We start from the raw sequence: 18,585 nt of genomic DNA, 5'->3' as shown, positions 1-18,585 counted from the left end.
GTTCGTGAAAAGGTGGCTAGAGGTGAAGTGCGAGTCCTCCATGTTCCATCTAGGCACCAAATTGCAGACATCTTTACAAAAGGACTACCCCGGGTATTATTTGAAGATTTCAGAGATAGTCTAAGTGTCCGTCCTCCTCCTACTTTGACTAAGGAGGTGTGTTAAGATATATTAGAATAATATATCTTTAGTCTTGTGAATATTTAATTAGTTGCCTAACTTATAGCTTAGAATTAGTCTTGTATTTAGCCGTTGCCTAATTTGTTGCCTAATTAGTAGCTAGTGATAGGCTCATGTAATTGTATATATTTACAGTGAATGGAAAGAAATGATCACGGAATGAATTTCTTTAAATTGTACTACAAATAATAATTTAATAAACAAAAAGGATTAGTACTTTAATGAAGTAATTCTCACAATCAACTTACTATTCCAAAAACTTAAATAAATACAAATAAATAAAAACTAAAAGAGTACAACTAATCTTAATCTTACCTAAGACTTAAAAGGAGGATTGAGGTCAACACAAAAGAGATAGTAGAAGAAATCATCAAATGTAATAGACTTCCTAGTGCACAAGGAGGATTGAGCAAACATATTCTCTACCACTTAAATCATATAACAATATAAATTACATACAAGAAGATCCCTTTCATGAGATGATCTACAAACTATACACGATAAAAGTGCACAACATATATATAAAATATAAATCGTTTATATCTAAGTCTAGATTAAAAAAAAAAATTATCATACAAATTCAAGTCTCATTAGAAGTTTTACCGAATTGAATTTTTCTCCCTTACGACTATACAAAGGAATTGCATGGACTCCAGGTCTTAATTCAGACACAGGTAAACAAGTTTGTCCACCAAAATCATCTTTCTTGTCGTTATCATGCTCATGAACTTCAACTCTTAACAATGCTAATTCAGGGACTGTTAGTGGAAAGGTGAACTCTTCATTCCAAATGGGGATCCATTGATCATCCTTAATCGCCGTCATCTGCATTGTTTCATCTGCTGGAACTCCTGCTATACCAACCTGCCATAAATTTTATACCAATTATATTGCAACCAGTACTAAATTTATGAAAACGCGCTATAACATTAGTAGTGAATTATTACTAGCAACTAATAGATGATCCGACTTACTTTGGTATAAAAATCTGGTGGGGAATACTTGTCAAAATGAGTTTTCTTGAAGTCCATTCTCCAACCATCTCCCATGTAAATTTTCACCTGTTTTCATTACCCGAGCTTATGGTTTAGGTCGATTGTTGATCAATGAACATAAATGAAAACTCTTAAGTGAAGGAGTTTAGCATGATTTGAGAGTTTATAAAAAGTTAACCTTTAACTTTGTCTTCAAGGGTAGTTTTACTTTAGGATCAAATACTTGATTACCATCAACCAAGAAATCGGGTTTTTTGACATAGCCACATCCTCCGTTGCCTCTAAACATCCCGTGCATTTGCCAGAGCATTTTTCCATACCCCTGCATTAACAACATAATAGCTAACATTTAGAATGAAGGCTTACTACTTATCAAGACTGATTAATGCTAATCGAGTCTAGTATGAAGTATTGTGCTACTTAATTAGAAAAACAGAATTGAAGGTTAAAAAATAACCTGCATGTTAAACGCAACCATTTGAGCTCCGTGCATCCAACCAACAAAGGGATCATAGTTTGAAGAGTTAAAGCGAGTGCCCTTTGGGTAAATCCTTAGGATATTCTTTTGCGTAAATCTGAAAAGGATGAATATTATTATAAGGCCTTATGTTCAACTTTCTAAAATGAGTTCCAATCAATAATAATCATCAGATATACTCCTAAACTAAGTAAATAGCTAGGCATATCTCGTTTTACCTTACAAGATCCTGTCCTTGTGAAACAACTGCTTTTTCGAGTTTTTGTTCACTCAAACTAATTCGTACAGCTTTACCAAGATCATTCTTAACTGCTTCTTCCAACTTACACTTTCTCTGAGGAATAGCAATCACTGACTTATACGCGGTTGGTTCAAACCGCTGTGATTTATCTTGGCTAATGTAACCATTTCCATTTATTTCATCATGCTCACTTTCAGACATATCAATAATCTACAAGATGCATTATTAAATTCACATAACAAAGTATTAGTCTAATGAATAAAAAATTGTAAATAATAATCTGTTTTCGATAAGCTAATAGAGCACCTTACGGTGTGATGGATGTTCAAGATCCCTCTCTGAAGAATTACTACTGACATTAACCATCTCAGTTTCAGCCTGACGACACTCTTTTGGTGGTTTCGTCGAAATAAGTATCTTATGCTTTAAATCTTCAGGGGAAGGAAATTCTTCAGGGTAAACCGAGGGAGGGTAGTACAAGAATTCTCCAAATGTTTGTGTGATCAACTAATGAATAGGAAAATCAAAAGTTGGCAACAAATAAACTTATTAGTAACAAAATATTACAAGACAGTACAATAATATAAGTTAACTTAATTAATAGTGATACCTGAGCAGCTTTGGCTTGAAGTCTTGGTTTCAAGTGATCTTCAAGTGTTATAATAACAGGATATTCTGATGATTCAAATGCATGATCTTTAATTGCTTTGAGACATGTTAAGAGGTCCACTGGAGTTGTAAGGGTTCTTTGATTCCAACATACAAAAGGCGGAATGTTAGATCCATAATATGATTTTACTAAACGACCCTTTATAAATAGTCGGGCTAATCCTAGTTCTTTATTTCTAATTTATGTTTTATCACCCGATATTTGGGTTAAGGTAACAAGTATTACACACGTACCATTATATCATATATTCGGGGATAAAAGAATGAGATAAGAAAAGAACCTGCCATGAAGAACATTGATGCCATCTTTGTTCGAGTTAGACCACAAATCGAGCTCAATGACTCGAACACCTTGCTTTAATGCTTTTATTATAAGTTTATCACTACAATCACTGGTTAATTGATTCCCAGTGAGATATGAATTATGACCAGTGTATATGAAGTAATGTGACAAGGGTGCAGTCATATCTTGATGACTCTACATAAACAACACAACTAGTATTTAGTGTAAGTAAGTAAATTACATCGTTAGAAATTAAATACAACATACAAGTATTTGACAACAGAGTATACACTAGGCATAATGACATTACTTTGGCAAACCATGGAGTACCAAACTTTTCGTATTAAAATTCCGACATAAATTTTGGGTACCAAACTTTAACCGACAAAACTAGTTGACATCCACCTCATATCAAATTGTTGGAGGACAATTTATCCAATCTTGACATCAAACTCATGTTTGTTTTTTATTTTGTTTGTACCAACCATTTTTATCTATCCATGACATATAATTGGATATGGATATTGGCCCATTTTTAAAATGTGCCAAATTTCTCAATACTACCACGGTTATAAAAGATAAAAGCCCAATTTTCAAGTCCATTATCATTACTATGTACGACAAAAGGTAGAAAAGACACCATTTTTACACAAAGAAGACCCACTCTCATTCTTAATTACCTCTAAATACTTAATTATCTTCTAATTGAATTATATGAAGCATTTATATCTAGGTGCTAATGAAATAGTACATGAGAATAATAATTTTAAGCAGATGTAACACATACATTTGCGACAAAGTTGGTCAACATAATTTCTCTAATTAGTGATTAAATTAGTAAAGACAAGTGTACTACAAAGAATAATAAACAAAAGGACTAGTACTTTAATGAAGTAATTCTCACAACTTGATATTCCAAAAACTTAAATAAATACAAGTAAATAAAAACAAAAAGAGTACAACTAATCTTACCTGAGACTTGAAAGGAGGATTGAGGTCAACAGAGAAGAGATAGTAGAAGAAATCATCAAATGTAAGAGACTTCCTAGTAAACTTAGCAATGTGATGCCGTTGATTCAATACTTCCTCCACTATTTTTTCGGCATCGGCGATCGTAGTCTCATGACCACCTTGCACCTCCACTAGGAAGCGCCGGAGTTGGTCCGGCGCCATGTAAGCTCCACCATTAGTATACTTCTTGAAAAGGTCTCTTACTTCAGAAGGCGGTTCGAGGTCTATTAACCCGAACCGCCTTGTGAAGCATAAGCACACTCTATAGCTCCCCATTAATAAAAAATATTGATCTTTTTAGTATTATAGATTTGAATGAAATGTGAGTTAAAAGGAAGGAGGAGAAAGAGGGTGTTTATATATGTGCTTATAATAGTCAAAGGAAGTTAGATCTATATAGATGTTGCTTGGAAAAACATATGCGCGGAACTTTTAATATTTTTAATCTTGTGAATTTGTGAAACATGACGAAACCACCATGATGGTAAATGATGGTCATTGATTAATAGCAAAACAAACAAACAAAAAAATGGCCATTGATTAGCTCACATAATAACTAATTAATTAAGTAATTAACTAATATGGAGTACATGTATTATGATAAAAAGTGTGTACATCCATTAATTTTAATATATACGAGCATAAATTAAAAGAAAAAAAGTGTAATAAATGAGACGACGGTTGAAGCACATGTGCTTATTTTTAGTCAATGGAAAAGTTGTACTCATATTGATTACGTTTATTATTTAGTAATTTTTTTTTACCTTTTGTTGATTTAGAGATCTATTATCAAATTCTCTATATGTCAATAATTATTACATAGAGAGTACTCACATATATAGGTTGAAAATATACATCGTACTACCTAATTCACATCCATAAAGATTGAAAAAATCATTATTGTAAGTTGTAAAATAAGTTAGTTTGGTTGAGGATGGAGCTAAGGCAAGGCAAGCCAATGGGAACATGAGTTGTATGGTCAGTTTTGCCATTCAAATATTCAACACGGGAGAAATTCATTTTTCTAAATAATTGTCTCTCTTTGATTATGACTTGTAATATGTCTATATACTTTATTATGATTACAACATATTTACAGTTTAATGAGTTTATATATGAAAAGTAACTGATTTTAAGGTTTAATAATTGTGTAGAAGTTTAACTTTAAGGATGAGTATTATATAAGAAGAGAATAAATAGTTTTAGCAATAGTCAAAGTAAGATCTCTAAAATCGTGCCATAGCCTAATAAAATGGGGTTAAATTTAAACAGAAAAACCCCAACAACTAAGGGGACGTGATCTTATTTTGAAGGAATATCAATATTACCAATTTACCATATAATATAAACAAGGGTTTACCTACCCTTCCCCCTCTAAATACTAGACCAAAAAAACCGTGACCTTTAAATACTGGACTAAAAAAACCATGAGGGTTGAGATCAAGAATCTTCTCTTTACCATAAAATATAGACAAGGTTTACCTAATCCACCAATTGACAATATTAATCTGACCTCATTGATCTGTACGACTGTACAGCTTCTGCATTAAGTTATTTAAAATTGACCTTGAAAATAAAAAAAGAACCTGGTTCAGAGATGTCCAACATCAATATAGAATAGTTATTCAAATGAGCTAGCCCATGGATAAAAATTTGGATCACAAACTTCTCGAAAACAGGCCCAATTCTCAGGCTTTAGTCCAATTTCATACTTAAAAGCCATTTTATACCAATTCTATTTGCTCCATAACTTTCTTATTATACTCTGTATTATAATTGTCTAAGCCAACTTGCAAAAGTGCACCCTTACTAACAAGACTGAAACCGTGAACTCTTGGGTATCACATGACTTATATGTGAAGACTGAAGCGTCTGAGGGGATTAAAACAGGGGCTATTATAGGTAGAATAAGAAGCAGAAGCCATTAATGCATACAAGAGGTGATCAACGTTGATAACGTAATTTGAACCAGAAAGAAATACTAAAACCACGCAATTTATTCACTTCAATGGGCACATAACCAGTAGAACATGATATCCCTATCGCAATAATCAGTAAGAATCAGATAAAGAAGTGACCGAAGAGCCAATACTGTAGTTATCTAGTCAAGACTCGAGAGCTACTTGATATCTTGCATCAGAGCTTTTAATCTGAATAGGGTGCTTAGCATTAACGACTATATAGCACAGGACAACAGCAAACACCAGGCACCAGGAAGGATTACAAACTAGATCGTAGATTACTACTCAATACCATCAATCCTCAACCAATCAAGACCTTGGATTGGAGGCGGGGTGGGGAGTGATGCTTCTTTGGAAGATTTTATTTTATTTTATTTTATTTTTTTGACCAAATGCTTCTTTGGAAGATGATACATTGTAATGACTAAAGGGCAGAAAACAAACCATATTGACCATTCATCTTCATTTGAGAAGCATTCATGTAAACAACTTGGATGAAAAGACAAACATGAACAACGACCCATCACAAATAAAGAAGATATGAATCTCCTAAATTGCAAAATATATCCAAAATTGTGGATTGCAAAGCATCACACTTGTAACCACATAGCTAGATATGTTAACCAATTTATTGAAATGACAACATCCAACCTATTCATCACTTAATGAACTAATTTTTCAGATAGAGTTAGTCAAAGGACAACATACTTGTAACCAAACCACATAACAGTGAATCAATTTATTCTAACACTTTAAACACTATAATCCAAAGTTTTAATTTCTATTCTTCTAGTACAGTATATCAACAAAAACATCAGAAATTAACAAACTTTTCAACAGTTACATGGTTAATATAATATAATTAAGCAAGAAACCATATAAAATAAAGAATTGAATCAGGAAAAAATAAAACCAATTCATTTCATTAGAAAATGCTGAATAACAACATCATATGGTTTTTATCATTCCTTTCCAATTTTAAACTACTATATGAATTCCAAATCCAAAAACAACATAAAACTAATCACTAAAAAAATTAATAAAAATAAAACAAAACATAAACTCTGCCTTTAAATTATTGTTTCTTTATAACTGTAACATTGATTGATTCACTCAGAACGAGCAGCATACCTCTCAACTTTCTCATCATTCAAATTAATCCCAACCATTGCTTCACCCAACCCACAACTGATCTCGGCCAACATCTCCGGATCACTGTAATGCGACACAGCCTGCACAATCGCCCTCGCCCGCCTCGCCGGGTCACCACTCTTAAAGACTCCAGACCCGACAAACACACCATCACACCCAAGCTGCATCATCAACGCTGCATCGGCCGGTGTCGCAACACCACCCGCAGCAAAATGCACCACTGGAAGCCTCCCGAGCTGCTTCGTCTGCATCACTAGATCATACGGTGCACAAATCTTCTTAGCAAAAGTGAAAACCTCGTCATCATCCATATTTCGCAGCACTCGAATATCACCCATTACAGACCTCACATGTCGAACCGCTTCGATAATGTTCCCAGTACCCGCCTCACCCTTGGTCCGAATCATCGCCGCACCTTCTCGAATCCGGCGAAGAGCTTCACCCAGATTCCGGCAACCACAAACAAAAGGGATCTGGAAATTATGCTTGTTGATGTGATTCTCATCATCAGCTAGGGTTAGAACCTCGGATTCATCGACATAATCGACACCAATGGATTCCAGAATCTGGGCTTCGACGAAGTGCCCAATTCGGGCTTTAGCCATGACGGGTATGGTGACGGCCCGTTTGATGTCCTTGATGAGTTGGGGGTCGGACATGCGGGCGACGCCGCCTTGAGCGCGGATGTCGGCGGGGACTCGTTCGAGGGCCATGACGGCGCAAGCGCCGGCCTCTTCGGCGATGCGGGCTTGTTCGGCGTTGACGACGTCCATGATGACGCCGCCGCGGAGCATTTGGGCGAGGCCGACTTTGACGGAGAAGGGGGATTTTTTGTTGGAGGAGGTTTCGGTGATTGCGCCGTTTCCATAGACGGTGACGACGCCGCTTCCTGACATGTTTGGAGGAGAGAGAAAGCTTGGAGGAGAGAGAAAGAAGGAGGAGGAAGAAGGTGAAGGATGAAAGAGGAGAGAGAGTGGAGAAGGAGAAGGGGAATTTATGGATGGATGGGATTTTTGGGGAGGGGAGATTTTCTGAGAATGATAAAACAAAACAAAACAGGGTATTTGTATTTGTATTTGATAAACCGAAGGTAATGAGAGGAGAGAGGGTGACTATCTTTGTCGATTTCTTTCCCGTGGTCTCTGTTTTTTTTTTTTAATGAAAATATAAATAAATTTAAGAAAATGATAAACCCGAACAACTTGTTTTGTGCGCGGCTGACTATACCTAATTTGATAATTCCTGTAATATTGACTAAGTAACATCTTTAATACTATCTGACTAACTTTATTAACAACTTCTATTACATTGATCAACTAATCCCTATAACATTATCGATGTAATACTTATAATGATAGGCCACATATAAGAATTTGTGAAACCTAAAACATACTTCGTATATTTATTTATTTTTATTTTCATAATAATATCTGGGAAAACAGCAAAATTGAAATAGTGTTTTTAATGTGTGGCTGATCACACTAAGTGATCGCTAGGAACGAATTAAGTCTTATAATAATGATGGAATAACCTTTGTAATATTAACACTTACAGAGTAACCACTAAAAAAACTAATGAAGCAACCAATGATAGTTGATCAAACGGTTTGACTAGCCGCATACAAAAATTTGTGAAATTAGGAAATGATCATTATGGATTTTTATTTGTATGATTTTCTTCTACTATGTTCGATTTTTTATGTGATCATGAATTACAATCCTACTAATTTAGAAACAAAGTTAGATGTTTGGGTTGATTTGTCCATTTAAAGTTGATAAATTTTGTGAGTATTTGGGTATGATTTTGTATTTTATTAAGTTAAAAAATGATAAGTTTTGTTTAAGGAAAAAAATATCACATGGGGTTATTTTGAGATAGATAAAAAGGTTAAATTTAAGTTCATGAAAAATAAAATTGATTTCTACTTTAACATTAATTATTCCACTTCCATTTTATTTTTTTTATTTTTTTTTTTTTACAAAAAATGTATACTATAAATCTATAATGGAGGATTTATTTTATATTTTATTTTACATAAATATACAAATCTACTTGATGAGCCACATTTGGTTTATTATTTTCTTTGTCAACAAATAATTGCTTCATTTTCACATGTACAAATACTCTCTTTGTCTTTGCAAACTATTTCCAAAGTTCTAATATCAGGGTTTGGCCCTCAACCCCATGCCTATATATCCTAATTAAGGTTGAATTAAAATCATGATGATATTTATATTTTACCAAAATAATTGGTCATGTGGGTGAGAATAAAAAGGAAAATAGAGATAGAGAATAGGTCGAATCTACTACCTGACTGACATGCAAAGGAGGAGAAGAGAGAAAATTAGGGTGGGTTCACACTATGTTAGTTTCATTTAGTCCTTTTAGTGCATTATTTTAAGCATCTTTGCTATCATTTTAAACAACTCTGTATCAGGGTCGGCCCTTAGGGTGTGCGGCATGCGCAACCGCACAGGGCCCAAAATCGCTTAGGGCCTCAAAGTGTATAATTATATACAAAATTGTTGTACAAATTTCTAGTGTTATTGTTGTGGCTTAGTGGTAAGTATGGTGATACTAAGTCTTGTACATACGTGATTCGAGCATTTTAACTTTTCTTAATTTTAATTTTATAATTTAAAGGTTTGGATATTCTTTCGATTTTCAAATACTTCGTATGTGCTTTACTTTTCATGTTAGTCTTTTTTTTTTCCTATATTTTGGAAGATTGTAACAATATTTATATTTTTATCCCCAATAATGGTCCTTTGACTCAATTTCATTTTTAGAAAATATTACCATTCTCTCTCCTCTTTAGTCTTTACAATAACCCATAAATACTTTTATAACTTATTTTTATTTTTGTTTTTCAACATATTTTGGTCTCTTCAATAGTATTACAAAAACTACATATATTTCTTTATTCTAAACCTCTTCAACAAATAAATCACAGCGGAGCATTTAATAAAAAAAATGCAATATTATTATACGTTACTTAAAAAAAAAGGGGGGTCCAAATGTATCTCAATTGCACAGGCCTCCATAATAGTTAGGACGGCCCTGCTCTGTATAATATATGCTACCATTATGACACATTCAATTATTTTATTACTCGATTGTATATTGTTTTCAAATTTCAAAATTATTTACAAAGATATCAGGTTATAAATTACAGTATTTAAATTACATTAGATGCGCCATACCATGACCGCCTCAACTCGATTTAGATTTTGCCGATGTGGTGGACATATGCCGGGGTAAAGGCATGCTCTGGAATAACAAATTAAATATCCTAGCCCTCAAGGACTATACGTCACTGCTTTCCTCAAAAATCCCAGGCAAAGTAGTCATGTCATTTTTAATCATTGTAGATACGCTTGTGGACTAAATTCTCCAGTTTTCTTTATTACAGTATTATGATTGATACTCCGTACTTTACTTTAGTATATGCAAAATATATAAAAATGGGAGTGGAAAGTGGAAAGCCGCTAGTTTCCCATCTCTTCCAGCCTCCACAAACAAAATTAAAGTGTGCGTGTCACAAAATCTACCTTTATGTCATTTTTTTTTTTAATATATAGTTTCAACTAATTAATAATGCAGACCACTAATTAACTTTAGTGAGGAGTGGAAGTGGCCAAAATTGACAGAAAATATGGATATGAGAATCATATTTTGACTCGTCTCCCTCTTTTAAAAGGTGGTCATATAATCTTTATTAACACCACATAAACAAAAGTTGATATATAGCCATGTTTGTCACTATGCTCTACCAAGTTGTTTTAGTTTTTTTCAAAGAGCAAAGGTGCTACTTGGCTGCCTACTAACCACTTTAAAATATATAAAAATTTACAATTGCATCAATTTTTAGACTATAAAATTTTCAGTATATAATTAAGATGACGTTGGATTGTGCTTGGCCGTCCAACACAAATAAATAAAAATATGGTACTGTGGCATATGACTTGACTATGATTGGGCGATTAAGTTTGACACATGGTATGTGGTGAATGGGTTTAGCCATGTCTATGGGCTGGACCATGGTTAGATAAAAAACACACGGGCTAGGCTTAAGGCACGACCCAAAACCACTGAATTAAGGGAATTTTTCAAATTTATGAAAATAAAGGTTAGTCGTTTGCATAAAGGATCATAATAACCTTGAGTTAATGGACGGTTTCAACCTAATGGTCTCCCATGGACTTGTGGGGTCTATGAGAATTACCCAACCTCTATTCTTTCTAGGTTGACAAAGTCGAAAATTGTTCAAAAATAAAGGCTTAATATACAAAATTGTACTCCATAACAATTTTGGAGATTTAAGACTCGGTGTCAAAAACTCACAAGATTGAAGGGTTCGCACACTGAGGTCATATAATGTTTGGAGCCATATGACCATTGATTGGTGACAATTTTTTATTATTATTATTTTTAAACAATTTATATCACATCAAATTTGCAACTAGCAAACCAATTGTTTTGGGAAAGATGAGTAGATGACTTAGCTCGGCCTCTTTATCCAAGCCGTCTTTGGTTGGAAGAAAAGAAAAAAAATGTCCTGGCTCACTTGAGTTAATCAAATTCAAGATGAGTATTTAGATCCATATTATTGTGAAAATGTACGAGGAGATCAATAAGTTTGTCTGAATTCTGAAAGCTGCACATATTTAATGACTGAATTCAAGATAGAGAGAAATGTAAAAATTTGTTCAAGAGCTAAAACAAGAAACAAGAAAAAAGAAAAAAAAAATCTTCAAAAAAATAAATAAATAAATTATTAGAGAGCTTAAATTGCACCAAAGGAAACTGGAAATATGCACTGCAACTATCAAGTATAAGTGTATCAGTAGCATTTCTAGTACAAATCAACAGACCATACCGCCTCTTCTATGAGCAGCTTCCTTAATCAGAGAAACTCCTAGTTCATCCCTGGGATGGACGTTAAACAGTCCAATCTCATGTGTTTTCTTATAATTATAAAACTAACCTCTTATTATATTAAGAAGTAGACCACAATACCCTACATTGAATAATCTACCCATATAAATAAAAGCCTCAAGATTGGACTAAAAAGTCGAAATCCCAAGGGTGTTTTTATCATTGCTTTCCAAACCACTAACAAAGAATTATATACTTGCATAACATAATTATCCATCATCAAAGAGAATGAGAAGGATGAGTAAAAAAACACATCAATTTTGTGTTGTGTAGCCTTTTCTTTTTGCACTGTTAAAGCGGGCACCCACTGGCTTCATTTGATAAGATTCCTTTATATTCTGCATATCATATGATAATTGATACCCCATTAACAATAGCTACCTTGTAACTTAGATGGTGAATGAACGATGTAGCTCTATCACGTTTGTTGGGCGACATCCTTCATTATTCTCTCCTTAAGCATTTTCCACCTCTTTAGTATCCTGCCATCAGCATTAGGCAGGACACATGGGGGCATAGATGCAAGAGACGTAGCTGACTGCTCTAGGAACTGCTTCTGCTTTGGCTCAGCAAAGCAAAGCAAAGATTCGATACAGACTTCCTGGGCAGATGAAGGTGGAATTGGCTTGAAGTCTTGTAACTTTGAATACTCCATAAGGAGATGGAACATGTAATCGTATACACGGTCCATGTTTAAAGTATCCATGTAATCTTGACCAGCTTTTCCCATAGCTGCGGCCTGTTTTCAGCAAAACTTCTGACATTACTAATTATTTCCATGTCTAGCAGCAGATTGATTTTGCTAAAGAATAAGAGAAAAATTAGAGGAAAGGTCAAGCTACCTCAGCAGGGTGTGAATTTCCCCAGTCGACAGCCTGCTTTATGTTTGGGCATAGATCAGTACGGGGTACAGGCCAGTAGTTTTTCTTTGGCAGAAGGCCACGCGTAAAGAAATCTTCATACTGAGGAGCAATTAACAGTGTAAGGGAGCCACACGACAGTATGTATTTGAGACTTACAGACCAGGCATACCCTTCAGCATAAATTTTATACCTGAAACATGTAACATGTGCTGAGCTAGAAGTTTACTGATGTGCCATACCTCTAACACTAACAAAAAACAGATCATGACCTGGTTTGTTCTATTCACCTAATTTAATAACCCTTCATTGAAAAAATTGAACTTAGGTAGTCTTATCTAGTTATATGAACATATTGCCCCTAATTTGAGCTTATATGTCTAGTACAAGCTAGCTCTCCCTTATCTAAAAAGATCTTTCCTAAAACTTATGTTTGTAGAGTGAAAAAATTTATGCCAAACATAAAAAGTGAACAAATTAGAAAGCAGTCAAATAAGGGTGCATCCAAGCATCCTGTAAGTTATTAGGAGCAATGTGTTTGAAAAGCCCGTAGTAGTCAGTAAATTCTATCAGGAAAATGTTCATTTAACGATTTAAAATTTCTCAACAGAAAAGAGAGAACAGATAACATGATATGCTTGAATAATGTCAATCATGGTGTTAATAGCTGCTTAGGTCAGGAATTTAAAGACTCAAGACCTGTTAAGACAAAGTCCTTTCCTTGGTGCCAGTAAAGTCTTGACACTATATTAATATTATGTACTTGCACAAATAAATCTGCATTTCCTATCTGTATGAAATGAATTTGAAGATGAAATTCAAAGAGAGTGGCTTGCCTATGATCACACTGGCTAGATAGTTTCGACTTCTTGTAACCGGCCCTTGCTTCTTCTCCCCAATCCTGTATAGTACAAGAAGGATTAACAAGACAGATTGAGCCTAGCTTCTGAAAGATCACTAAGATTAATTGCCTTGCAGAGTACATTATTATTAAGTTATTTGTGGATAGGGAGGTAGGGGTAAATGTACTATGTAGGCTGATCTTCTCACCTGACGAAGGATCTGTGTCCTCCATTGTTTAGTATTATTACACTCCAATAAGGCTGAACGGATTGGGGAGCCAACATCTGGGTTCCCTTTCCAGTAGGCGTAAGGCCATTTCTTCGGCCAGCTTCTAGAACGAGAACCTCTTTTTATATCTCTAAACTCGGCATCCCAGGGTCCTACGTTCACCTCAGGCCTGAAATAATATCCAGTTACAAAATTCAGTTTGACACACACAAGAAGATAGGATATGGTATCAATAATTAAACAAACAAGAGCTCCACAGAATCTTGTCAACAAGTGTATCGAAGGTCGTTTAGATTAAGCATTTTCACTAGAATTCAATGAATCAATGGTCATGTTTGCAATTTGCAAAAAAAATATCAGCTACTTTTAAACATGAATAACAAATTATAAGAGTACTGAAAAGATAATGTATCATAAAATAAGCTCATGGAACATGCACTTAGGACAGAGCTTGAGGGTTTGAATTCAGCCAAATAAGGTTCTCGGGATGGAGCTTCCCTTACCTTCCTCCATCCCCCATCCCCAACTTCTGAAGGAATGCGTTGCTAATCTGGGCTAAGTTGACCTATGAAGAGTTGGGTCCAGTATATCTTCATCTTAACTAACCAAAAGAAAGCTAATCAAAGAAGGCATACACAAAAAAAGTTGATAATCATAGAACTGACCTATAGGACTACAACTCCAAGCGAAAAGACTATTAGTTACTCAATCTCTTATTAGAGTGACTTTAGAAGATTAAACATCCAAATTTCAATTCCAAATAATCTCTTCCAAGCACTTGCAAAATATCTGTTTGCATAGTGTCCTTTTCCAGGCCTTACAAAAAATGAAAATTAACAAACTTTTTTTTAAGAGAAGACCAGACACAAACAGACAGTTGGTAAAACCATACATTTCTCAGGCTGTCAGGCATCTCCAGGAAAGGAGAGAAGCTGAGTGTTTTCCTTAGTGGTGGCATGTAACTATTTTTAGATTCCAAGTATCAAAATAGACATTCTCCAATAAATGCTTCAACACCACTACACCAAACTAATGGCAGACTGAAATTGAACTGATCAGTCATCAGTCTTATTGTACCAATACCATATCAGAATTATTATTAAACAAGAACTATAGGCAACTTACCAACCCCAGAAAGACCAATCAGGAAATGGGATGTCGAAATGTTCATTAGTGGTGCAGTACCGGAAAAGTGGCAAAGGCCTTGAACGATGTTCTGTTCTATTAATTGCAGGCTTGTCCATGCAATCAAACATTAAATCAACATCAGGGACAAGGCCAGGATATCTTTTAAGAAGCTGTAACAAACCCCATACAGTAAACATCATACGACTTTGTACACAAGCATAATAGAAGTCCACAAATAAACGGCCTCCAACAATTACAACTCGAAAAGCTGCATACTCCTTTGCTTCCATCACCCGTTGTAAACTTATTCTGCTTTTGGACCACGGCGCTAAGTCTCTGTGTATGTATCTGAAGAATGCTGGACATGATGCCAGTTTAGACGGGTCAAGCTGTGGATCATTGGGGATGGCATTAGAGCGACACTGGAAATATTGGCATTGTACAATCTTAGTAGCCCGAGAATAGCTTGTTCCTTCATCAAAGACTTTAGGCTCAAACAAATGCCATGGTGTAGGCTTTAAATTGTGTCCTGCAACTGTCTTCGTCTGATATGCAACATCATCAACCTGTCAAACAAAATGCTTCTTCTCTTTAGACAAATCAACAATGCAAAATGATTACAGTTAATCAATCTTAATTAACGTCGTAAGCCATGGCTTAAGCTTGACAGTCAATTTTGCCAACTACATGGATCATTCATACAAATTCTGTTTCGATAATGGATAAGGAGGTAACATTTTCCATGTAACAATCTAATACAGAAAACAGACCTCATGAAATTAGTACACAAGAAACAAATCCGAAAGTTCAGTCGCACATGACTCAACAACCCCAACATAAATAAATATACTAATGTCACTAGATTTAGTTCAGTACAATATTTTATAGATTCATCCACATAATAGTCAATTCTAGAAATATGCACAATCAATATAAATAAGATGAAGACAAAATATCATCTTTTAATACAGAACAAAAAACCCAGAAATCTACGTCAAACAATCCAAGCAAAAAGGCTTTACACCATTTTTATCATAATTATCATCAGATCTCAAAATAACACCAAATTAAGAATCCAACATTGTAATAATCTCTTAAAACAAAACCCATCTGATTAAAACGTTAAATCATGAACCCCAACTTACAAACAATCATACGATCACCAAGTGTTCGACAAAATGCCTAAATGAAAACACGAAAAGAAAAACAAAGAAATGGGAAAAAACAAAGACCTTGAGAACAAGAAGAGCGGCAAGAGAGAGAAAAGCCAAGAGACAAACAGAGGAAAAGAGATAAGGAGGAGAACGAGGGAGTGAAGAATTGCCATGATTAAGCTTGGAACGCAACCCCATTGCCATTAAAATAAATCTGAAAAATGTTGCGTAAAAACAAGGAAATCACTCCAAATTAAACAAAGGAACAAGAATAATGAAAAGGGTGAGCTAAGAAAGTGGTAACAGAAGAAGGCATTTCTGTTGTTGCCGCTAAAACTCATCATATCTCTCGCTAATTTCTCCTATTGACTTTCTCTTTCTTTCCAAAAATTGGATCTTTGGCCAATTACATTAAACCACTGCTTCTGTTGTACTATCATTAAACTCTTAACTTTTTGGCTGTTTTTTTTTTTGGAGTTTGGGTCCTACTACTTTTGCCTTATTGGTTAGATTTGGTAGGTAGTTATTGTTCGTTGGTCCCACGTGTCAAGGTGTTGGGTTTCCCGCCAACAACTAGTGATCACTTCAAGTGGGTCCGGGTTCAACTAAGGTGGCTAGCTTGGGTTGGGATTAATTTGGAGTAATGATCATTAAATTGGAAAATTATCGATACCTAATTAAGTCTAATCTACTTTTTTTTAAGAAATGGAGGGTACGCGTATAAAAAATTCTACATTAACACATGCTTTTCATCACTCACTAAGGGTCTGTTCTCATTGACTGAATTGAACTGAACTCAGCTGAACAGAACTGAACTGAATATTTTATAAGAGAAGGAAATTAGGAGCTGAACTGAACTGAACTGAGCTGAACTGAATTTCAACGTATGAGAACAGGCCCTAAGGCATTACTCTGTATTGCTCTTTACTTTTACTAAAATAAATTAATTTTTTTAAATTTAAATTATTACTTTAATAACTAATACCTCCGTATCTGAACGTTGGACTCACTTATTATTCATCTCGCCAAAATAAAATAACTTTGATCATATATTATCATTTATACAACATAAATAAATCAATATGAGGGATCTTATTTATAATAAAGTTTTCAAAAATCAACTTTTTTTTATTATGATTTTCATTTATGCGTAGTTGAAGAAATTTATAATCAAAGATGTTCATTGAAAACCGTGCAAATACAAAGTGAGTCAAACTTTCAGGAACGAAGGGAGTATTATTGTTTTTGCAGATTAAAACTTATTTATTGATGCTTTTTAACTTGAAAGGATTTTTTTTTTTTTTTTTTTTTTTTTTACAATTGAAATTACTTTATGAAACTTAATCATTTTATTGAATATTATTTGTTTAATATGAAGAGAACAAGACATAATTATTGGATAAAAATATACTATTTTTATTTTTTTACAAGAAGTATCTATCTTACCTTATAAGATATTCAACATCATATTTAGTTCACATTGATCTATTTTCTTCAATTTATGTTTTTACAAGACCAAAAGTAAATCCAATTAGAGCTATCAATTCGGGTAAACGGGTCGGCTTTTGGTTGGGTTAGAGTGGGTCAGGTCAACTCGGGTCGAGTCAATTCGGATTAATTCCATAACCTATGCGGGTGGGGTTTGGGTTGGGTCATGCTTGAGTCAAGTCACGTCGGATCATACTTCTTATCGGGTTTAGGTCGGGTTTAATTCGGGTTAAAACGGGTTAGGGTATTTCTCGGGTTCGAGTCGGGTTCGATTCAAGTCAATAATTTGCGGGTTAGAATCAGTTCGGGTCATTCTCGGGTTTGAGTCGGGTTCGGTTCAAGTCAATAATTTGCGGATTATAATCAGGTTGGGTCATTTTCAAGTCGGGTCATTCTTGGGTTTAAGTTGGGTTCGATTCAAGTCAATAATTTGCGGGTTATAATCAGGTTGAGTCATTTTCAAGTCGGGTCATTCCCGGATTCAAGTCGGGTTATGTTCAAGTCAATAATTTGCAGGTTACAATTAGGTCGGGTCATTTCCAAGTCAGGTCATATTCGGGTTCAACTAAATATAAATAGATAATTATCATTTTTATCAAGCTAATTATTTCCTTTGACTATAATATATATGACAATATACTAGGGAACTATAGTCTATAATCTAGGAAGATAATTATCTCCTTTGACCATACAACAAATATATAATATATTTAACTCTTAAATTTGAGGATGATGCCCCTTTCTTTTGCTGGTCTGGACCGACTTGGTCTCCCTAGACAAAATGCTTCGATCAACAATAATAAGTGGTCTAAATTGCATTTAAAGTGATTTGAAATCGAGTCGGGAACAATTTGGGTTGAATTTAGGTCGGGTCAATAACAAGTCGTGTTAATTTCGAGTAGGGTTAGAAAAAGATCGGGTTGAATTTTTGGGTCGGGTAAGTAATAGGTCTGGTAAAATTTGGATCGGGTCAATA

At 34.6% G+C, this 18,585-nt stretch overlaps 3 protein-coding genes across 3 annotated transcripts; all 3 read right to left on the bottom strand.

The window, feature by feature from the left end:
* Positions 1 to 426: 426 nt before the first annotated feature.
* Positions 427 to 4,381, bottom strand: LOC110683466 (phosphoinositide phospholipase C 4-like). The gene is made up of 9 exons (XM_021859844.1): positions 3,819 to 4,381; positions 2,845 to 3,041; positions 2,505 to 2,640; positions 2,201 to 2,401; positions 1,872 to 2,104; positions 1,633 to 1,750; positions 1,354 to 1,497; positions 1,155 to 1,241; positions 427 to 1,044 (listed from the first exon to the last, which is right to left on the bottom strand). The coding sequence occupies exons 1-9, from the start codon at positions 4,131 to 4,133 to the stop codon at positions 751 to 753; spliced, it is 1,725 nt and encodes a 574-aa protein (XP_021715536.1). The 5' UTR covers positions 4,134 to 4,381; the 3' UTR covers positions 427 to 750.
* Positions 4,382 to 6,711: 2,330 nt separating this feature from the next.
* LOC110683465 (probable pyridoxal 5'-phosphate synthase subunit PDX1) lies at positions 6,712 to 8,170 on the bottom strand. The gene has a single exon (XM_021859843.1). It carries the CDS (start codon positions 7,864 to 7,866, stop codon positions 6,928 to 6,930), a length of 939 nt encoding a protein of 312 aa, XP_021715535.1. The 5' UTR covers positions 7,867 to 8,170; the 3' UTR covers positions 6,712 to 6,927.
* A 3,566-nt stretch (positions 8,171 to 11,736) lies between these two features.
* LOC110683464 (O-glucosyltransferase rumi homolog) lies at positions 11,737 to 16,546 on the bottom strand. Its single transcript, XM_021859842.1, has 6 exons — positions 16,200 to 16,546; positions 14,965 to 15,533; positions 13,819 to 14,008; positions 13,605 to 13,669; positions 12,751 to 12,961; positions 11,737 to 12,647 (listed from the first exon to the last, which is right to left on the bottom strand). Exons 1-6 carry the CDS (start codon positions 16,323 to 16,325, stop codon positions 12,327 to 12,329), a joined length of 1,482 nt encoding a protein of 493 aa, XP_021715534.1. The 5' UTR covers positions 16,326 to 16,546; the 3' UTR covers positions 11,737 to 12,326.
* Between the last annotated feature and the right edge of the window lie 2,039 nt (positions 16,547 to 18,585).

Source organism: Chenopodium quinoa, unplaced genomic scaffold (genome assembly GCF_001683475.1).
Source record: "Chenopodium quinoa cultivar QQ74 unplaced genomic scaffold, ASM168347v1, whole genome shotgun sequence".
Classification (NCBI taxonomy): Eukaryota; Viridiplantae; Streptophyta; class Magnoliopsida; order Caryophyllales; family Amaranthaceae; genus Chenopodium; species Chenopodium quinoa.
Note: the sequence above shows the minus strand (reverse complement) of the source record. Positions and strands in the feature narration are given on the sequence as shown.